The sequence below is a fragment of the Artibeus jamaicensis genome, unplaced genomic scaffold (genome assembly GCF_021234435.1).
Source record: "Artibeus jamaicensis isolate MK-2021 breed Jamaican fruit bat unplaced genomic scaffold, CSHL_Jam_final contig_471, whole genome shotgun sequence".
In the NCBI taxonomy this organism is placed as follows: domain Eukaryota; kingdom Metazoa; phylum Chordata; class Mammalia; order Chiroptera; family Phyllostomidae; genus Artibeus; species Artibeus jamaicensis.
The window spans coordinates 5270050-5291937 of record NW_026521850.1 but is presented as its reverse complement, the minus strand read 5'-3'; the positions used below and the strand labels follow the sequence as shown (position 1 = coordinate 5291937).

Here is a 21888-nt window from a genome sequence, read left to right as displayed (position 1 = left end):
CTCGTAGGTGGGAGCTGTTTCGGACTGGCCCGTGGCTCCCTGGCCTACGCCTGAGGGGCCCTCCTCTTTTCTCCTCTGGCCCTGGTGGCCCTGGCCGCTGGGACACCAACTCCCAGACACAGGCAAAGCTGGAAGGAGGCCGGCTGTCCACCCCACCTGCCTGCCTCCTGAACTGGAATGTCTCTACCAACAAATTTTCCCTTTATTAATACCTCGCGTGTTACTACGATACAACCAGGAACGTGGTTCGGGAATCCAACTGAGTGGCAGCGAACGAGGCAGGGTTCTTGAGCCACATTCTTCAAAGGAGTGTGGCAGTGGCAGTCCTGTGGGGGACAGCCTCTTGCTGCAGGGTGGCTGATGGGTGGTCCCCAGGACACCTCACACCCTGGCCTCTCAGCCTTGGGGTTGCCTGGAGTCCCCCACTCCAGACAGTCCTGTCTTTAGGTCCTCAGGAGTTTGAGGGTCTGGGTGTGGATCTGACCAGGCTGCACAGACGGTGGGGACTGGCCAGAGGTGGACTGCCGAGAAGAGGACTCCCCGTGTCCCACCCTGGTGGGGGTGGACTCAGCTGCTTCCTTTCCCCAGAGGAAGGCCTCTGTGGGGGACACATGGGGCACCCAGGCCTACATCCTACTCAGTCTCTGAACACAGCCCAGGATGCTGGGGTGGCCCATGGAAGGCACTTGGCTGGGACTTGTGGGCCCCGCTGAGTGTGTGGTGCTGGCCCTGGCTCAGCCAGATCTGCGGGGCCCAGGGGGACAGGGAACAAAGGGCGGAGCCCTGGTGGGTGGCCCACCCGAAGGTGGCCTGGCTGTGGCACTGGCAGGCCCGAGCACGGGAGGCTCAGAGCTTGGCCCTGGGGTGGCCCTGCAGCAGAGCGCGCATGTCCAGCAGCGCCTTCTCCAGGTAGTGCACCAGGCGGGCGGCGTTGGTTTCGGCACAGCTGTTGTAGGCTGACACGGAGTAGTTGATGTGGGACTCCAAGGGGTTATAGCAAACGCCATAGCCGTCTGGGACCACAGGCCCAAAGAACATGGCGCAGTCTGTCTTGGAGGGGACCTGGGAGAGGCATGGGACTGAGGTTGTCACCCCTACCCCGATGGGTCCCCTCAGCCCCTGGGTGGCACCAGCCCGCCTTCCCACGTCTCCGCCCTGCTGTCTGTCTGAGATGCCTCCCCTCTTCCCCACCGGACAGGAGACTCCCTCCACCTGCAGGGTGCGGTCCTGGTGCCGCCCTTCCGTGGAGCCCCACTGATGTTCCCTCCTGGGGACTCTGATGACCCCCCAGCACTTCCTGGGGTCGTTCCTAGCTCAGCCCCATGCTGTCAGCCTGCACTGAGACCCCGGAGCAAGGACGCTGCTGTCCCCGCTGTGTCCCAGTACCCAGCACAGGCTGGCACGGACCACGTGTTCCTTCGTGTCTGACCGGGATACATGAAGCTGATTCTCCCCTGGGGTTCCTTGACTCCCCTGAGCTGTAGGGAAGCCCCCTGACCAGTCTCTTCTGCCAGAATTCAGCCGCTTGGCAGAGGCCTGTGGTGGCCTCTGTGGGCCATACCGCCACCAAGGTCTGATGGTGTTCGAGACCTTGGCTCTAGCCTCTGTCCCACTCCAGCTCTGGGGTTCTGCTCCATCCTACCCTGGGGCACCAGGGACAGGGCAGGGGCACCCAGCTGGCTCTGGGGTGGTGGCCCACCTGGCTGGTGGAGAGGTTGAAGTGCATAGCAATGGCGTAGGAGGTGTCCATGAAGATGTCAGGCATGCTCACCAGGTCCTCGATGGCCTGCAGCTTCAGGCCCAGCAGGTGCCGGTCGAAGGCCTCCCCGCGGATGGCCTGCAGGAGAGAGCATGGGCAGGGGCAGGGGCCGAGGGACCACAGGGTACTGCCGCCACCCTCCTCAGAAGCACATGGCAGCAACACATCTTCCCTCACGGGCCCCTCAGACCAATGAGACCAGAACAGCCAGGCAGGAGAGCCCTCACGTCACAGATAGAGAAACTGAGGTCTAGGGCCTGCCCAGGGAGGCAAGACAGTGTAGGATTTAAGAGCACAGACCTGGAGCTGGGTGGCCTAGCCCCATCTGGGCTGTGGGACCTTGGCAGGTCACTTACATCTTGGAACCTCAGTGTCTTCATTTATAAAATGGTGACAGTCACTGAACACTCCAGGTAGGGGATCTAAATGGTTATCTGCATTTAACACGGGGGGAGCGCAGCCCACAGGCCCTCAGAGCCAGAGCCAGGATGGGGACCCAGATCTCCACGTCACTGACTGGTACCTGAGTTGTTGGGGGGCAGGAGTCCGGCTGCCTGCCTGCTGTGCATCCTCAGTGCTCCAGGGGCACCGGGGGCAGCCTGACATGCAACCAAAGGCTCACCTGAGACCTGGGGCCACAGCAGTCCCTGGGCCTGGCCTCAGCTTCTCTAACTTTAACATGGGGGTGCTTAGCCTTGCTCCAGATACCCCAAGGCACAGGGGAGGGGTTGTTCAAGCTAAGGGTGAGCAGCTATTTGCTATAGGGATGGGCAGGCAGATGGACAGAGATGCCAAGGGCCAAGCACACAGGGACAGAAAGGCCTTGCTCACCTGGTCAGTGTAGGCTCGGTGAGCCTGCACGGCTCTCCGCAGTAGGTCTACCTTCTGGTGCTCCTGCCGATGGGGGCGAGGGGAAGAAGGAGGTGAAGCACTGTGCCTTCCCTACTCCTGCAGTCTGTCTCAGCGCCCACTCCCCACCCAGCGCTACACTCTGAGAGGAAGAAGAACTACCATCACTCTAGGGCAGATGCTTACTGGTGCTGAGTGAATGAATGAATGAATAGTTCCCCTTTCTCCTGGCCTGCCAGGAAGCTCAGAACTAAATTCCTGGCTGTATCTTCTATTATATTCCTTTGCCCACCACAGGGCTAGAATACAGCAGGCACTCTATCAGTGTGCATTGACAGAGTGAACGGGAAGGGTAATGGCTCAAGCCCAACTCACCCACCCTTACCCTAAACCCTCACCGTCACGCTGGCATCATCCATGGCTTTGACAAAGGCCAGCGAGTCCATGGAGGCTGAGCGGATGGTGTCAGTACGGCCCAGGTGAAACATGCGCAGGGAGGCACTTTCATATGTGGCACAGGCCTGCCCATATATCCTGGGGGGACATGGGGCTGAGCACAGTCCCGGCAGGCCATCCCCACCTCTGTGCATCCTCCAGGTCTCACCCCCCCTCCAGGACAGGGCAGGGCAGACCTGTAGTAGGCCAGCTGTAGCGCCATCTGGATGAAGGCGTCGGGGCTCAGCTTCTCGGACTTGGGGAAGTCTTTCCCAAAGTGGTGGAATACTGTTGCAATCATGTCCAGGTCCTGGATCATGCTGGGGGGCGGGGAGGAGGCGGGTGAGGAGCAGGTGCTTGGCGGGCCTGCAGCTCCAAGGGAGGGAGGTCTCAGAACCAGCCCAGTATGAGGACAGACTGGCACAGAAGCTGGCTGGACTCCAGGGGCCGGGCCCCCACCCAGTGCCCAGCACTCACATGCTAAGATTCTGCTTGGCCTTCTCGATGTCGTTCTTGATTTCAGGGGTGATATTGAACCGCAGCTTCTTGGGCATGGGCAGGGGCACCATGGGAGACCGCACGAGCTCGGCCTTCTTCCTACACACATATGTGGGCTCAGGCTCACATCAGTGCCGGGGGAGCCTGGGTCCATCCCTGGGATGAAGGCGGGGAGGATAGGTCCCCGAAGCTGGAGGGGGCCAGCCCAGGGGGACTCTTGAGTTTATTCTTCTGAAACTACCTCCGGCTTTCAAAAAGCCAAACAGAGGAGGCCTGTAGTGGGGATGGGACTTGTCCAAGGTCATGTGGCTGGGAAGTGGTAGAGACAGAATTCAAATCCTGGTTTGTCTGGCTCAAAAACCCTTCCTCCCTTTAGGCCCAGGCATAGGGAAAATGCCATTCCCTCACAGGCTAGGCTGTCCTGTCTCCAAGAACTGGGGAAGTGGGTGGAGGGTGGGGGCCGCACTCACGTGTATTCAACAACATGGTCCACAAGGGAGACAATGGGGGGGCCCTCGGCGGCTGCGTGCTCATAAGTGAGCCCGAAGGAGCCATCTTCTGCCACGATCAACTGCGGAGGGGCGTGGGGACGGGTTAGCCCCGGCTCCCAAGAGCGGCTCCCACAGGAAGGCCCCCTCAGGGCTTAGCTCCTTAATATTACGGTTGTCAACAAGAGCTGGCACTCACCAGGGCCTCGGGCCTGTGTGGACCACACCAAGCACGCCCCATGCCGGCATACCTCACAGCATCCCTGCAGCTCTCCTACTGGGCAGTCCCCCTGCAACTTCTACTTTCCAAGCCCCGGGCTCCCTGATGTGCTGAAGGGCTGCGCTGGGGGTGACCGCGGTTTCTGGGCCCCAGGATCGACAGGCTGACTGCCTGGTAATTACAGCGCATCTGCCTGCGGGCTTCCACCTGCTTTACGAGCTGGGGTGCCAGAGGTGATGCAAGGGACAGGAAGTCCTGAGGCTGCAGGGGGCCCAGTGTGGGCGTGGATGGAGGCGGGGGCGGGGCCCGGGCCGGGCCAGGCCCTCACCTGCAGCGTCTTGTCGAACCAGCGGTTGCCGCTGTTGAGCTTGCTGCCGCCCCCGTGCAGCATCTGCCCAGCCACCTGGCTGCGGTACTTGTCTTCAGAGACCCGAGGCATGACTCTGTCCAGGCACACGGTGAAGATGCTCTTCTGGATGGAGCGCACCGAGTCCCGGTTCACCTTGTCTGTGGGTGGTACGGCAGGGAGGGGCCCAAAATGGGGTGTCAGGTCTGTGGTGCCCTGGGAGGCCTCCAGAACATCCGCCGAGTGCTGGGACGGACTTCGGGCTTTCCACTCAACAGGGCCTGCAGCCCCACAGCGCCCCGTGAGGCATCCCCAACGCCTGGCCTGCCTGGCCCACTTGAGAAATGAGGGCGCGAAAGCCCAGAGTCTCACGGACAGCTTGGGTGGCAGTCAGGGGCCCCACGCAGGGGTCTGGCTCAGGAACAGTGCCCCTGGCTGACACGGGGACCACGGTGGGCTCTGAGGCCAGAAGACTCAGACTCTCACCCCACTTGCTACTTAACAGAGGGAAACAAATTCCACCCAACCGAGTTTCCTAAACTCGGGCCAACACCTGCTCCAAATCGGAGGGTTCAGAGGGAACCTGGGGCCTGGTGTGGGCCGAGGTCGGGCTGGGGGCCTCCCCTCCCCGCCCCGCCCTCTGGAGGCACCTTTGATGAGGGTGTTGTATGCCTTGGCCCAGGAATTGCGGTGGTTGGAGGTGAGGATGCCTACGGGCTCCTTGTTGGTTTGCAGCGACGAGTTCCAGATCTTCTCCAGCTGTACGAAGAGCTGGTCCGAGGTGAGGGGGGTCCCGTCGCTGTGGTACACATCCAGCTCAAAGAACTGCCGGGGGCAGGCAGGTGATGGTGAGGACCTCAGTCTGGCCACAGTCTCGTCCCACCCCAGCCTCCTCCTGGCCCTGGCAGCCCAGATGTCACAGTGAGGCGACAGGGTCAGGCCAGGGGTGAGAGACAGGAGGGGGTGTCCCTGCATTGCTCTCCCCAGGCTGGGCAGGCCCACAGCCCCTCTTGGTCTCCCCGAGGCGGGGACCAAGCCAGTCACCCGGCAGAGACGCCAGGGCACGCCAATTCCCAGGGACACACAGGTGCATGTGTCAGGGAGGCAGACTTCTGGCTGCGCCCGCCCTTCCCCGTGTGCGCGGGGCCCCACCTGGTAGTTGTGCACCACGGTGATGTGCATGGGTGGCTTCTTGGTCTTGCTGAAGTTGAGGACCGAGTCCTGCTTGGGGCCCGGCACACGGCAGGAGGACAGGATCTGATAGTACTGGTTCATGCACAGCGGCTTCCCCCCCAGGTACTCCACGGGCAGGGTCTCACTGTGGGGCAAGGGACAGTGAGGGGCCACTGGATGGTGTGAGCGGAGAAGGGAAGAGGCAGCTGCTGGGCACGGCTGGGGCTAGGCCAGGCCGAGTCTCATGCAAACAGTGTCAGTTGCCCCTCATGTCCCTGCTTCCCCGTGGCCTGAGCAGGGCCCTGACAGAGCAGGGTGACGGTCAGGAGGCCTGCTGTGAGTCACCCTGGAAACTCCCTTCCCCTCTCTGGGATTCCGTTTGCTGGGGGGAGATGAAGTAGCCAGTCACCCTACGGGGCCTCTGGCTGGGACGCCAATTCCAGGGGCCGCTTGGGATGGAGTCACCAGAAGGAAGTCCCAGCGGCTGGAGCAGAGGATGTAGGCGTCCCAGTCCCCAGGCTCTGCCTCCCCAACCCCAACAGAGGCCGGACAACAGGAAGTGAAAGCACCCAAGCTCTGGGCCAGCCCAGCACCCAGGGCTTGGGGCTGGGCTAGGCCCGGCTGGAGAGGCTGGGTTAATTACTGCAGGGTAGAGGCAGCCGAGTGCTCACTTGTCAACCATGGCCTTGAAATCCAACACGCCCTCGATGACTTTGGCAGCAAACCTGGAGGGACCAATGAGAGATCAGAAGCTGTGTGGACACCCCGAGGACGGGCACTGGGCCAGGGACACGTGCAGGGTGAGGGGGTGACCCACTGCTTCACTCCTCACACACACTGCTGGCAGCTCGCCCTTCTGAGCCTGCTTTCTCAAAACCCCCAGAGGGAGACTCGGAGGGCTCGGGGAGAAGCTGCTGGCCAGGTGCCCGGCACGAGTTCGGCGTGAAGGTGGGGCAGCGCGGCCGTGCAGGATTACGGGTCAGTGTGGCTGGTCCCACCCACAGAGGGCCCGCACCCCTGCACCGTGGTCTGGAGTCTGGAAGGATGGTGTCCTTCTCTCAGGCATCACTTACAGCGGGACCCAGAACACCAGGGAGGGGCTTGTGAGTGGGAGGGCAGTGGCTTGAGGTGTCCCCTGCACTAGGTCCCTACCCATTTCTGGGCCTTGTCTCCCCCAGGCCATCTCTCAACCTGGCCTTCCTCCCTGGACTGTCTGGGCCATACCAACCGTCTGACACCTGGGCTGTCCCTGGGCCCCAACATGGGGACCACCAGCTGGAGTTCCTGGTCTGAACCCCCAACACCTTCCTCAGGGCGCCCTGGTGCCTTTAAGAGCAGCAGGTGCTGACTGTGGGTGGCTGGTGTTTAGGCAGGAGATCCCTGTCTCTGGTATTTTTATCCCTGGTAGGACTGGAACGGAGGCCAGGGCAAGTGACATGGCCGAAAGTGGAAAAGGGGACTGCGTATAAAGGTCACCCCTGAGGCCAGAGAAGAAGGGGAAGGACGGGTGAAGTGCCAGCGCTGGCACGGGGGGCAGGCTTGGGTCTGGGTGCAGGCAGAGCCCAGTGCTCACTACGCCGGGGAGCAGGCATGAAGCTCTGGGGCCAGGAAGACGTGCTCCCTGCCCCGGCTCAGCCGATACTGAAGGGTGATCCTGGGCAGCCTCCTCACTGCTCTGAGCCTCAGTTTCCCCATCTGTAAAATAGGGATGATGCTCCCTGCTTCATATTGGGGGGATGAAAGATAATGAGCAGGGCTGGGCCCCTCCAACCTCCAGTCCGACTGGAGGAAGTGGACCCCAGGGTCCCTCCCAGCCTCAGCCACTCACCGGAGCTGTCCCTGCAGATCCACAAAGTCCTGCCTGGGCAGCATGAGGCCAGGGCTGGAGTGGATGACCAGGGGCTGGCGGTACTGGAGGTAGGCCGTCTTGAGCCACCATTCGGACAGCTGGGGAAAGAGCCAGAGCCTGTTGGAGGGGGGCGGATCTGGGGGCCCCTCCCAACAGGGCCAGGGGACCCTCTGCCCTCTCTGCGGAGCACAGATTCTGAAAGTAAATGCTCAGACCCAGAACCCCCCCCCCAAACCCACCCGCAGCGCCTCATCGTCTTCCCATAGCCGGGGCCAATCAGCAAGAGTGATCAGAGTACCGGCAGGAAACCCGGGACATGGGGCGAAAAGGGCAGAAATGGGAATGGTGTTTCTCTACCTTACAGATTTTGGTCACTGCTTTGTATTACTTTTAGATATAAAAAGGTCTGCCTGACAGAAAGGAAAAGTAGAGGAAGATGTAGAGAAAGAAACTCCAATGAAGGAGTTTTTGCTCGTCCCGGCTGAGCCTTCTCCAGGGAACTGGAGGCCCTGGTCCCCCGGGGCCTGTTTCGCTGGTGTCAGACTGGGGACACTCACTGGGACCTCAAGGTCAGCATGATCTAGGGGAAGCTCGCTGAGGACAAGTCATCGTGCTGGTGGCAAGATGTGGGCTAGATCCAGTAGGCGAGTGTTGTCTCTCTGGGGACCTACCGTGGACACGTTAGAAGCTCCTAGGTGACTGTCACCCTTGAGCCTCTCGTGCTTGGTTGCGACACTGCCTGCCCTGCGCCCCTTTCGAGCACATGCCCAGACGCCTCTTTCTGAAGGTCCTTTAATCCCGGAGACCCGGGCCCCTGCTGTGCTTCCTCATGGCCCTCAAAGAGGGTGGGCCGTGCCTCATCACCACACCGATCCCCCCTGGGAGACTGCTGGCCTGGGGCCCTTGGCAAGGGGTGTGGAGTGGCGGTGTGCCCACGCTGAACATCACGCCTGTGGGTACCTCACTGTCTGCTGACCTGCAGCCTGGGTGAAGGAGCTGCAGGCTAAACAAAGTCAGAAAACCGCCGGACCCCCGACTTTCCCCGCTCCTGATTCTGGAGTCCAAGGCCCTGAGCCGCCCAGGCTCAGAGCAGCCATCCACCTGCTGACGACTCCCGTCTCCTCTGTGCCCGCCCCAACCTTCCAGCTGCCCCCTCGGACCACCTCCTACCTCATGGGGCCAGACCTGGCTTTGGTTCCCTCTTACAAACCTGCTTCTCCCTAGGCCATCCTCTTCCCCATAAGTCCCCCGTACGGTGGCTTTAGGTCAGGACTGTCCCCCTCTCAGTACCCCCATCAGCAGTACCACTGGCCCCAAAACGTCTTCAGGACTGAACGACTTCCCCACTCCCTGCCAGCATCTCCCTCGAGGCGAAAGTACCAGCTTTCCCACCCACCTCCTGCTCCCACTCTTGCATCCCCTGCAGTGGCGGGAGAGGTCATTGTGAACTTTATGTTGAGGTACGAAACACAAACAGAAAAGTACGCGGAGCATCCGTGTCAATACCTTGCCACCAGGTGATCACACTTGTGTGGCAGGCTGAGACACAGAACCAGAGTGATTTGTCACAGCTCAAATCCCCACAGCTCAAATCCTGTCGCCCCTTCCTGCTGAACTCAAGTCCAAGTTCTTTCTCCTTGCACCGCCCCTCTGCACTCCACTCCCGCCTCTGTCTGTTCCCGAACTCACCAGGCTGTTGCCTCCTTGTGTTGTCCCCTCTGTTGGTTGCAGATCCAAAGCCACCTCCTGCCTGCCTTCCCTGACCCTTCAGCATAAAGATGCTGTGATTCTCTTTATTTCTGTGGAACTTCACTGCCTGAAATGGCCTCGACCCCTCACTGTGTCCGGTTTAATCACCTCTCTCCCTGCCCTACTTGAGTGTAAGCTCCACGAGGCCATCAGTGGTGTCTTTCTCGTTCACCCAGCACTGCCGAATGCCAGGCCCAGAGTAGCACTCACAAAATTCCACGCAATGACCCACAGCCTCCGGGAGGGCCCCTGTCCCCCATCCCCTCCATGGGAACTGGGGGGTCGGTGTACCCTCAGTTTTAACTCACCCAGTTCTCCGTCTTCGTGGCCCTGCGCTCCAGCCCCTTTTGCAGGCGCTCTCCCACACCCCCTGCAGCCTGGAACTCTTCCACCAGCTGCTTGGTGTGGGTCCACTCTTCCTCGCTCACGATGGGCTGCAGCGCCTTCAGGTAGTGGTCCAGGGACTGCTGGAGCGGGGGCACCGGCAGCCGAGGCAGGGCGTCCTGGTGCGCCTTGAAGCGGCTGGCAGCCTTCGTCAAGGAAGAAGGCTTGAGGAAGCCCAGGGGCTTCACCTGCAGGCAGCAGAACATTCTACTCATTCCCTCACTGGCTCTGGGAGGCCCTGGCAATCCCAAGCTGCAGTCCTGAGCCCTTATGTGCCCCTCTCTGGGGTCAGAGACTGCCTCTGGGGTGGTGCCAGGCCTGGCTTCCCAGCCCTGGAGCTATAGGTGAGGTGTCTCCTCCTCTCCGGGGGCCCGATGATGCAGGTAGGGCTGGGGGAGGGATGGGTGTGGCCACTGATCTTGGCAGAGCTCTCGGGTGGGGGCGCCTGAGTGGAGAGGGACCTCTCACCTGTCTCAATGCACAGGGCCCCACCTTTCTCCCCCGGGGCCTATGAACCAGCCAGCAGTGAGGTGACTGTGCCCTCCCAGAGGTCCCCACCTCCTTTTCTCCCACCCTCGCCAGGTTGAGAAACAGGAGGGAAGAAGAGAAAATCAGAGCGAGCCAGATGATTACAGCACCTTTGGGTGAAGGTGAAGCCATAGGACTTTTTCCTGCCTGCGGGATGGCAATAGGGGTGGCACGGGGGCAGCGTTGAGGCAAGAAAGAGCTGAGTGGCCCAGCAAGGAGGGTGAGAGGGAGCAGGGAGACTCTGAAGGCGGCCGGAAAGAGAGACAAAAGAGAGTTCGAGGCTACTGGCAGCGATAGGCAGGCAAGTGGCAGAGGCTCCGTTCCGTACCTTCTCTTTCTGCTGCCCGTCCTCCATGGCAGGACTGAGGTTCTGAGCCCTGTCTGTCTGCCTTGGGCTGGATCTCTAAGCCTAACTGTGCTACCAAGTGGGTGAGCAGAACCTAGCAAGAGGCAGCCACTTGCCTGGGCTGGAAAGAGAAGACAAGAGCCAAGATTCAGGGGGGAGGCAGAGGAAGCAGTGGCGATGGCTGTGGTGGCCATAGTGGCATCTGAGGTGGTGGCTGTGGCAGGAGAAGCTGCTCTACCTGCCCTGGCTTCCAGATGTGGGGCAATGGGAAGCAGGTTAGAGGGCTGGAGTGCGTGGGCCCTGGAGTGGGAGGAAGCCTGGAAAACATTCTCCTCTCTCCTCCAGATGGGCCCAGAGCCAGGCAGGGAGGCCAAGAGACACTAAAAAATCCACCTGTTAGAATCTGCATGGGTCTGTTTAACGAAGAAAAACTTGGCTGGAGGGCAGAGACTGCCGAGGTGCCAAGTTCGCCACAGCCCTGCGATCAGTCTCGAAAAGCGGAGTTGGTATAAGGAGGCAGACACTGGGAGAGAACATAAATGGAGAGTGACCACCGAGAGCCCTGTCCATCCTCTGTTTCCCTCCGGAGCTCTTGCAAGCCCTTCTAGGCCACCCTTCCACCGGGGCCTGGGCCTCTCGAGTTGTGGCTCATTCAGCTGGGAGCCCAGAAGGAAGGACTTTGGCATTAAAAAACAAAAACAAGCAATGCTGGCTCTGAGATCTGAGTCACCACATCTAGGAGATTCTGGTCCAGTTGCTCCTTGCCTCAGTTTCCCCAGCAGTAAAGTGATCAGGCCAGGCCATCCAGCAGGTCCTGGAAGATGACTTAAGAGACTGTTTGTGGGATGGAGACGCACCTCAGGTGGCAGCGACGAGAGTGAGGTGGAGCCTTAGGACTTGGGGAGACTGTGAAGAGTCTGTCCACCACAAGCCCAAGGACAGGAGCCCCCTGTTCTCTGTGCCTGGTACATCTGTTCGACCGTTCTTCTTGGCACAGACAGAGGGAGATACAAACAAAGAAAAGCTTGGAGCAGAGAGTACAGGAATCCAAATCAGGGTACCACACCTCTCGCTCCAGGCTGCCCTCTGGGGAGGACTGCAGGGGCGTGTGCGTGTGTGTGCGCGCGCGCGTGTGCCTGTGTGCCTGTGTGTGAGTTATGGACAGGTTGGGGGAGGGCCTGGTGGAGAGGGAAGGCCTGGGACTGCCACCTGCCACCTCTGCCAGTTCGCAGGCTTTTCTGGACAGCCCAGCTTGATGCCTCCACGTGAGTTTCTCTGGTTACACTCAACTCCCCAGGGACCATTTGATAAGTTCAAGGAGGCTGACCAACTGGATGGGGTTGAGGAAGTGGCTCTGGCTGGGGCAGAGACTGCTCAGGCTGAGTGTGCTCTCTGGGTGTGTGAGTCAGAGAATAACTGAGAGAGACACTCCATGTCGGCCTGCTCCCTGACTCCAAGTCTAAGGGTGGGGTGCTGCCTGAGCCGGGGTGCCACTATTCCCGGTCCTTGAAATTTAGCGCTACAGGTTCGAACCAGCCTCTGACCTTGAACCTCAGTCTGTTCCTCTGCCAAACCAGGGAAGCCCACCTGCCAACCCCACCCCAGCAGCTTCAGTCCAGGCTGTACCGCAGCCTCAGGGACGTGTAGCCGCACAGCCTGTTAGCCTGTTTACCCTTTCGGGCGCAGCTCTGTGTCTGGCTCGGCTTGCGGTCCAGGGCCCGCCAGCTCGGGTTCCCGGCCGCACTTACCACGGTCCTGGCCGCGAATGCCAACATCTCTTCGGCCTGCCTGCGGACACGCAGTCCGCTCCGCACCCCGTACTGGGCAAAGTCCGCGCCGCTGTCGCCACCGTTGGTGGATCCCCGCTAGAGCCTCCTAGCCAAGGTCGCCGAGTCACCCCCGCCAACGGGTTCAAGCGGCCCGGCGCCCACCCACCGGGCCGGGCGGGCGGAGGGCTGGTGGCCCGGGCAGGAGGACTCTGGGCGCGGTCACCAGCCAGTTGCGAACCCCAAGGAGCTAGCCGCGAGCGCGGGGCGGAGTCACGGCACCGGGCGGGGGCGCAGTTAGCAGTCGGTGGCCGCCGCGAGGCGATGGGACTCGGGAACAGGGGCCAGGTGCGCGGGCCGCCGTCCAGCTGGCCCTCTCCCACCTCCAAATGCCGTCCCCGGGTTTGGAGGCACTGGTGTGCACTCTTCAGTCCGTTTGGGGTTCTAGAGCATTACCCGCAGAGTGGTAGTAACACACAGCCACGTTGACAGGGGAATGTCTCTTAATATCTCTCGGTACAGGGTCAAAGGCACGCACAAAGATGACAGGTGGGACCCGCCCCGCAAAAGCATGGTTGCCGCAAAGGCCCCGGCCCGCCCCGCTGGCTACCCCCCCCCCCCCCCACCCCGTGCCCGGCGGGCTGTTGCCAGCTCAGGTGGCGAGGGGGACCGTTGGGGCGCATGCGCTCCGGCGCCCCGCACCAACATGGCTGCAGCCTTCCTGTAGCGCCGCTGCAGCGAGTGGGCCGTTGCTGGGCATGCTCACTGCGTGCCCCGCACAGACATGGCGGCCGTCTCCACTGGGGTGACTTTAATTCTTGGTTTTTGGTTATAGCCGGCTGGTGCTCATTTCTCTTTTAGAAAGCTCTGAGCGCGGGGAAAAGAAGGGTGGGTGCTGGAGTGAAAGGTGAGGGGCCTGCAGGCGTCAGGACGCGCACCTGGAGGCAGGAAGATGGCTGAGGGCGAGCGGCAGTCGCCGCCAGGTAGGGCGCGCCGGCCCGGCAGGGTGGGGGGCGCGGGGGCGGTGCCAGCAGTGGGGGCGGGGAAGGGGAGGGTCGGGCGATGGAGGAACACCAGGATCCAGAGCTGAGGGGTCCTGCGGGAAAGGCAGGAACCCGGGCCTGGTGGGTGGGGCGCAGCACCCGGACTTGGGATCCCGGCCTGACCGAGGGGTCGTGGGCAGCGCCCTGGCCAGACGGGGACGCCTGTTCCACGTCTGGGCTGCGCGTACTGGAGTCAGCTCTTGATGCGGCGAGAAAGATGCCGAGGACGGGGGCCGCCTTCTTCTTTAGACTCTGAGCACGGGCAGGGGGACGCTCTGCGAGGCTCGGCCTCTGCCCGCCCCCCCCCTGCACCTCCGCGCTCGGCGCGTCCCTCGTACCCCGCCGCCCGCTTCCGGAGGCCGGCCTCTACAGTTTCGGTGGTTGAGACTTAATTGGGAGAAACTGGCCTTGGTCGCCCAAACCCCTAATTTAAAAAGGCCGGTTGTGCAAGGAGATGAGAGAGTCTGGTTCTGGCATCACCCTTTGTAACTTTTATTTACACCGTGGCCTGTTTGTAGTTCTCAACTACCGGGGGTGGAGGTGCCAGGTAAGGGATCTTAGACCTATGACCCGGAGAACAGGAAGGCTGCTGACTGCCCCCCCCCCCCCCTTCCCGGCTTGGGTTACAGAACTAGAAAGATTGTGTCAGGAGCAAATTAGGTTGGCAAAACAGCCGGTGCTTTGAAAGCATTGGCGTGGGGGGCGACGATGGAAAATTGGGACAACTGTACTGGCATAAACAGTAAAACCTTTTTAAAAAGAAAGAACGAACATGAAAACATTGGCTCTTCGTTCTACCCTGTCTCAAATTTGGTCATCCCTGGGCGGGCAAAACCAGATGTTTATTTCATTAAATACAAAACTTCTTCCCTCTAACGCGTGTCCCCTTAGCGGTCTGGTAATGACATCAGCAGATAGAAGGCCACTGGGATTCCCAGTGAGGTGTGTCTCTGATGGAGTGTGGGGAGCAGGGGGTCTCAAGGCAGAGAGCCTGGGCCCAGACAGGGAGGAGGGCTTGGAGGGTATCTATGGCCCAGCTTCCCTGGGTGGGTGGGTGTGTCCTTCTTTGAAGTCTGAAGTAAGACTTTTTGTGACAAGTGGAGGGAACTACTCAGCTCACACAGGGTAGTGGCCTTGGACTTCGGAGTCTCGCAGACCTGGCTCTGCCGGGCAAGAACCTTTGGGACCGTGTTCTTTTCTTTCTTACCCTGTTATTTTCTTTCTTAAAATGGGGCTAGTCAACCTTCATCACTGAGTTGTAGTGTGTGTTGGTGTGTTGCAAAAGTGACCTGGGCCACCCCTGGGACACGGTAGCTCGGTCAGTTTGGAGAGCTGATACAAGTTGAACTGATTTCCAAAGGGGGTACAAGTTGAACACAACTTCATGTAATACATTATACTCTCTGGTTTTTTGAAAAGATTTTATTTATATTTAGAGAGAGGGAAGGAAGGACGGGAGAAAGAGAGGGAAACAACAATGTGTGTTTGCCTCTCTCACACCCCCTACTGGGGACCCAGCCCACAACCCGGGCATGTGCCCTGAGTGGGAATGGAACTGGCAACCCTTTGGTTTGCAGGCTGGGGCTCAGTCCACTGAGCCACACCATCCAAGGCCTCTGTGGGTGTTTTAGGAACACGTCTAAAACTTGGGATGTTTCTGTCTTACACTGAGAGGTTTTAGGGGATCCAGTTGTCTGGTGGCCCCATTGTCAGAGGCAGAATCTGATGCTGGAAAGGCCGGGTCTGACTTCATTCATCACAGTCCTGAGTTTGAAGGCTTTTTTTTTTTAATGGAGGATTTATCAAAGATTCGTTGCCATTGCTACCTATAGGATGACCTGTGCCCTGGAGGTTTTCCTCTGTGACACAATGGCTGGAGGGCTGTCCCCTTGCAGGGAAGGCTTCTCTCCAATTTACAAAAGGGTTGTGTTCAAAGAACATTTGCAAGTTGATTATTTGGAATGTGGAACACATTTTCTGGTAAAAACAATGTGGTTAGGTTGTCAGCCTGACCTACCGAGCTTTTTATTTAGCATCGTATTTAAAGTAGCAGTTTACTGACAGTAGAGGGTCTCAGTTTTGGAGTTCTGGGAACAGGGCTTGCGGAACAGGTGGGAGGAGGAAGAGAGTTTCTGGTCTCTTTCCGAGGCCCCGGTTTGAATTCTGAATTAGGCAGAGCTTTGCCTTGCTCTTATCTTAGATTCTCTATCCTACTCCTTAGGTCTCCAAGTCTCCTGGCACTTCCCCCTCAACCCTACTCTCCTTGCGGAGGAAGGGGGGGCGGGAGGCCAGTGGGCTTGGTGTGAAGCCAGCACTCTGTCCTGGGAGGCCGAGCCGGGTTTGCACTAGGGCTCAGGTGTCGGAGGCTTGGTTTAAAAGTGTGTGTGTGTCGAGGGGAGTGGAATTTTATATATCTGTTTGCTTTTTCATTTTCTTTGCCCAGATTCTTCGGAGGATACCCCTCCAGCCACCCAGAACTTTATCATTCCAAAAAAAGAGATCCACACGGTCCCAGACATGGGCAAATGGAAGCGCTCTCAGGTACCAGCAGGGTCTACACGGTAGGGTCAGAACTGGGAGGAGAAATGGGTTTTGTCAAAGACAGTGGTTTTCTAGGAGTGGTGGGCTGTGAGTGCCCGACGCTTCTTGCCCTTGGAGCTCTTAGAAGCCAGGGAGGGAGGTGACAGAGGAGATGACTGTCTCTCCCCCATCGGGGGCAGCATTCAGAGATGCTTTAGTGGGAGGGGCCCTGGGCACTGGGGCCAGACCCATGCGCAGGCCTCATAGGCCCCGTGCTCTCCAACCCTGGAGACCCGTGCTCCTGGCCTCATAGCTCAGCGCCCCTGGAGTGTGCTGCGCGGGCCGCACACAGGAGCCCAAGTGATGGAGAGCATCACTGGGGTTCTTGGTGACAGGGAGCAGCAAGTTGGGGACCCAGTGTATCAAAGGGAGAAGAGGTTGTCACGTGGAAGCCTCAGCCAGGGAAGTGGCTGAGCCTAAAAGTACCAGGGATCCGGGACCTAGAACATGGGGGGTAGACCAGCTTTCTGTGCTGTCAGGCCTCGTGGTGGGCAGAAGACAGCAGCTTGTCCCCCCCAGGCTGTGGAAAGAGTGCCCCAGGAAAAAGAGCCAATTTCAAATTCCTAGGGAAGGGCTTGGGTCCGGCTCCAGCCAGGCGCCTGCCCCTGGCCTGGTCGGCTGCGATGGGGAGTGTCACCGTAGGGAGGGCAGGCTCGGGGTCCTGGCAGGCAGGGCCGGCCTTCCGTGAGGAGTCCGCTGTGCTTGCGTTGGTCTAGGCCACAGGTCAGCGGGGATTGCCTGCGGGCCTCAGGTGGCCGTCCCTGTTTTCATAAATTCAGTGTTGCTGGAACCCAGCCACTCCCTCTTGTTTATCTGTTGTCCGTGGCCGCCTCTGCAATCTAAAGTGAGAGTCGAGAGCGTGTGAACTAGGCTGTGTGGCCTGTGGAGCCTGAGCACTTACCGTCTGGCCCATCGTGGGCAGAGTTTGCCGGTCGTGCCCTGGGCACCAGCAGTTGGGGGAAGCTCTGGTCACTTTCTCTCCTGATGTGCGTGCGGGACCATACCTGCTAGAAGCCTTCGCCGCGCCTTGCAGCTCAGCGGTGAAGGGCATGGCCCTGCTGTGGCCAGACAAGGGACTCTGCGGTGGCCCCCAGTGTCTCACTAGGCTGCAGAGTGCAGCTGCAAGAGCATGGGGTTAGGAGCAGAGGGGACAGGGCTTGAAGCCCGGGGCCACTGTTTTCTCCTCTTGTGACTTAGGCGAGTTGTCTGACCCGGCCCAGCCTTGGTTCCCTGTACTGTAAAATGGGATCCTCTGGGGGCTTCGGTGCTTTAAAACCCAAAGGCACCCGGCCCGGTGCAGGCATGTAGTGAGCCTACTGAGCATTCAGTGCACTCTTTACCGCTACGAGGATGACGATGACGATGGTGATGGCATCAGTGGAGACTCTGCACACAGTCATGTTCATGAAAGAGTGTCCTGAATTTTAGTCGCCAAGAGACCTGGACCCATGTGGAAGCAGGGACCATGGAGGGTGATGCTGCCTTGTGCTGCTTCCCCTCTTGCCTCCCGGTGTATTTGCAGGGGTGACTGTGGACAGTGGCCGTAGACAGGAGGAGGGCTCAGACCGGCCCTGCGTGGGGAGCGTTGCCGTGGGGTGACCCACTGGGCCTGCCGTGTGACCCTTGTTCCCACCTGGCCGTGGGCAGAAAACAGTTCCTTCACTCGGGAGCAGCCCCTGCACCCCAGGCAGACGGCCTGGCCGGTGTGGTGGGGAATCATCTGGAAGATGATCAGCGGAGGCATCCTTCATGGTTCCCTGGACTCCTAGTGACGTAGTCCAGTGGTCGTGTACTCGGCCACCCTGCTTTGGAGTGTGGTTGGCTGGGTCCTGCTCCACATCTGGTGAGATCTGGGTCCTAGGAGACTCTGGGCAAGTTACTGCTCCTGCAGTGTTGTCTCCTCCTCAGTAGAATGAATGGCTGTGGGGTAGCGTCTCAGGGGCTGTTGTGCCGAGAGACCGCAGGTAGCGACAGTGAGCACGCGGCAAGCTCTCGCTGGAGGCCCAGTGTCACGGCTTGCCCTTGAGTTGGATGGAGGGTTGAGGTGCAGTCCTTGGCGTCATCTCCCACTGCGCCTGCTCCTGGGGTGGGAGTCGGGTGGCTTGGAGTGATTTGGTGACTGGGTGGAGCCGAGGGCTGGCTGGGTGTAAAGAGCGGGGGTCTGACTGCCCTTTCCACGCCCCCTTATCCTCCCCCCATTTGATAGGCATATGCCGACTACATCGGATTCATCCTCACCCTCAACGAAGGCGTGAAGGGGAAGAAGCTGACCCTGGAGTACAAAGTCTCTGAGGTAGGCCGGGCGCGGAGCCTGCTGGGAGGGGCCTGTCCGGAAGGAGCTCCAAGTCACATGGGCTCATTGCCCACAGCAGGGCCACTGCAGAGGGAAGACATAAGATCAGCCAAACACATGTGACATTTTGGTGCCTATATTTCTAGTCTCTTTTTTTAAACCTGTGAATAGAAAATTGTGGTCCAGGTAAATATGCCAATTTATAGCGTATAAATGGCATACATTTTTGCTAATTGACGTCTTTATTTATGTTTTTACAACGAAAGAGATCACAAAAGAAGGTCATAAAAGAATGCTCACTGCAGAGACCACTGGTGGAAACGTGTGTAACGTTAGCAGAAAAGCTGCCCTCTCGCTCTGCTCCCCCGTGTCCCCGACATTAGCGGTGTGGGGCGAGCCCCCCAACCCGCCCTGCGAGCCCCTGCTCTCCTGCCCTGTGAGTGGCTGCCTCCCGGAGCCAGCCCTCGTTCGTTTAAATAGCCCCCTAACTAGACTGTCAGGCTGTTGCCCTAAACACTGCTGCCCTGAGTGTCCCTGCACCTTGATCTGCGGGCGCTGCGCCCGAAGGGTCCATCCCTGGAGGTGGGAATGCTGAGTTGAGGGCTCACTGCTCGGTGGGTGCTCTTCGGCTCTGTTTCAGAGACAGGCCTGCCTGTGCAGGGAGGGCGGAGCCGTCTGCGGGAGCCTGATACCCGCGGGAAGGTGTGGTCCTGCGCCGGTTCCCAGGCTGGGTCCCAGGCCTCCAGTGGCCTTTTGGATTCCTGTCCCAGTTGGTCCAGAACCACCTTGAGCCTCTTATCTGAGACGCCAGGGCCTGAGAGCCTCTCTCCACGCCTTGTCTCACCGGTGCTCTAGCCAGAGCCTTGGCCTGTTGGGTAAGGCCTGGCTCTGCCCTTGCCCAGAGTCTCCCCACCGTCCTGAGGCTCGTGTTGCCCCATCAGCCTGCATATTCCCAAGCCCTGACTGGTCGGTGGGTGGCCGAGGTCCTCTTCTGTCACTTGTGGGGAGCCAGGCTTGTGCAGGGGATTGCCAGTCTTCTCTTGGGAGCTGGTCCACCAATGACTCCCTGAGTTCCTGTCAGACCCACCCCATGCTCTGGGGCTTGGCCATGAGTACAGGCGGTGGGAGGAAGGGTTCCTCCTTGAGCCTGTGGCAAGGGATGCTCAGCTGTGCTCGGTGGGCTGGGGAGTGTGGTGGGGAAGGCTGGTGAAAGGGGGTGTCGTCACTACCCAGCAGGTTCTGCGCTGCCAGGTCCCGGAGGGTGTGCTTCAGTGCCAGGGCTCTTCTGTGGGCAGGGTCGAGGCGTGGTTAAGTGCTTGGGTTCTGGCGTCAGGTGACTGGGTTTTGGTGGCCTCTCACTTCTGACCTGAGTGGCCTTGTCCCCTGTGGCCCTCCTGTAGAGTGGGAATAGGGAGGATTTGCTAGGTCCCACGTGTCGGGTGTCTTTGCACCGTGCCTGGCGTGCACCAGATGACCGGCCAGCACTACTGGCGACGGGTGAGATGAGCTGCTCTGCAGGTCCAGTTTCCGCAGTGTTGTTGCTTCGGCCCAGGCTCCTCCAGAGCTGGGGTTCGTCCTGGCCCTGGGCCAGTGGGATGCTCCTTTCTCAGGGCACAGGGGGGACTAGGTCTCTCAGTTTCTGCCCACTCTGGCAGGGGCAGCAGTGGGCATGGCTCGCAGCACATGGCCTACCGGGCTGTCTCCTGCTTGGGGCAGTGTGGGTCTCCTGCTGCAGGCGTGGCACCTGCGGCTGGGGAGAGGGCACAGCGGCCTCGGGTGGCGGCACCCAGACTGCCCATCACAAAGGGCGGCGGGGGGCCGGGGGGCCTCCTAGGCATACGTTTAGAAGGCTCTCCTTCGTTTTGAGATTATGTCTGTCCTTCTCTTTGGGGGTTAGAGTTTTTAATTTTTGCAGAATAAAGATGATAGTAGATAGGAGGCTTATTTTTTGTTGTTGTTCTCTTTTATTTTAAAAATGGAGGCAAAATAAAAAATTTCCTCCAAGATTTTACTTGTTCCTGAAATCCAAAAAGGAAGCACTGGACTCTGGAGAAGGAGTGTAGGTCAAGGTGTTCTGTGTGCTTTCAGGCCCCAGCCCACGGTTCCCTCTTTTCTAACTCCTCTCCCCTGACTAGCCAAGACAACAGAGGCTGCCCCCAACCCCCAATTTGAAAATCCCTGTGCAAAACGAATTGCTAGGAGCCTTTTAATTATTCATCGGCCCTGCTGAGCTAGCAGCTGGGGCCTGGCCACTGCGGCTGGGAGTGCCACCTTGATCTTGTTGTCACCAAAGACTGACATCTCTAGACGGCCTTACTGGTGCTTCTTGGGCCCAGGATTATTGCACCATCCTCCTACGTCCCAGCTGCTCTATGGGGGCAGGTCTGCTCTGTCCTCATCAGTGTCCCTGGTGACCTGGTTCTTCAGAGAGCCAGGCTCTGGCGTCATTTCTGTCACATTTCAGCAAGACATGTTTATGTCACCCTGACCCTCTGCTTCAGCCAAATCTAAAGGAGCTTTCTCCTCTACAGGGATTTTTTTCCCTCCTCCCAGGCCCCAAGCGTAGGGGATGGGAGGAGAGGCCATTGTCATGCCACACAGTGGCAGGAGGCACCGCTCACGGGACAGCGGTGTGACTCGTGCCTCCTGGAGCTGTGCAGTGAGGGCACTGGCCTACATGCGCACCATTAGCTTGAGACCACCTCCCCGCTGCCCCAGGGACCTGCTTAGCTCTTGGGAAGCAGCTGTGCGTGGCCCATGACCGTTCCTTGCGCTCTCTGTCACCACTTCTGTGGGCACCACCCTGCTAGTCCCTGCCAGTGCCAGGGGCTCCTGGATGCTCCCCTTACACCAGCTGTGCCTGGTAGACACAGGCCTGATCCATCTCTTGGCAGGGCCCCTCCTCCCAGGGCCCCCTGCCTTTGAGTGTCCTGTGCACCAGGCCCTCCCGAGCCTTCCGGTGTCCTCATGGGCCCCTCTCTGTGAGCCACATCTGGGGGGCACTCCTCTTGCGTCCTCGCAGACCTGCGGTTTAGACGCCCCACCTGTTCTCCTCACTGAGCAGCGTTTCGTGTGCCGATGTTGCCCTGGCCTGTGACACTGATTCCACTCGTCCCCACCTCCTGTGGGGCAGGTCGGGATGGCGGACACCGGCGGCCCCGCAGAGTGCCCCTCCCATCTGTGCCTCTGGCCCAGCATTGCCTCAGAGCACGAGCCGCCAGGTAGTTTTCGGAAGTGTGGTTTGTGGGCGCAAACAGCTGGGAATGACCCAAATGTGTAACAGGATTTGGGAAGCGTGCGGTCCACGGGAACAGTGCAATCCTAGTCGCCTGTTGGAGGCTGTTGTAGAATGATGTTTACCTGTTGGTGTGCAACGAGCTTCATGAGGAGACAGCAGCCTGCAAAGCAGCGTGTGCCCGTGACCCGTCACCCTGTGCCGGGCACTGCGCTAGGCGCCCATCCTGGGTGGTTATTTAGTCCTCATGGAGCCTCGAGGCGCTTCTCATCTGCGCTTTTTGAGGTGAAGAAGTGGGCACAGAGAGGTAAAGTCACTGGCCTAGGGTCTTGCAGCAACTAAATGAT

The 21888-nt window shown here is 59.6% G+C and overlaps 2 protein-coding genes across 4 annotated transcripts in view; one reads left to right on the top strand and one right to left on the bottom strand.

The window, feature by feature from the left end:
- Positions 1-184: 184 nt before the first annotated feature.
- On the bottom strand, positions 185-12966 carry CRAT (carnitine O-acetyltransferase). 2 transcript variants are annotated; one of them, XM_037146385.2, is made up of 15 exons: positions 12373-12966; positions 10607-10745; positions 9675-9938; positions 7597-7715; positions 6440-6493; positions 5748-5913; positions 5246-5420; positions 4578-4756; positions 4012-4112; positions 3521-3640; positions 3241-3363; positions 3007-3142; positions 2591-2653; positions 1700-1837; positions 185-1062 (listed from the first exon to the last, which is right to left on the bottom strand). In XM_037146385.2, the coding sequence occupies exons 2-15, from the start codon at positions 10631-10633 to the stop codon at positions 847-849; spliced, it is 1881 nt and encodes a 626-aa protein (XP_037002280.2). In that variant the 5' UTR covers positions 10634-10745; positions 12373-12966; the 3' UTR covers positions 185-846. The 2 variants fall into 2 exon arrangements, with proteins under 2 accessions (XP_037002280.2, XP_037002215.2); XM_037146320.2 differs by lacking the exon at positions 10607-10745.
- Positions 11793-21888, top strand: part of PTPA (protein phosphatase 2 phosphatase activator) — a 26381-nt gene continuing 16285 nt past the window's right edge. The window contains exons 1-3 of one of the 2 annotated variants that reach the window (XM_037146842.2): positions 11793-11889; positions 15877-15974; positions 18220-18306. In XM_037146842.2, the coding sequence (XP_037002737.1) occupies positions 11880-11889; positions 15877-15974; positions 18220-18306 (195 nt within the window). In that variant the 5' untranslated portion in view covers positions 11793-11879. Of the gene's footprint in view, positions 11890-13087; positions 13374-15876; positions 15975-18219; positions 18307-21888 lie in introns of those variants that run through there. The other variant, XM_037146777.2, reaches the window with a different exon arrangement.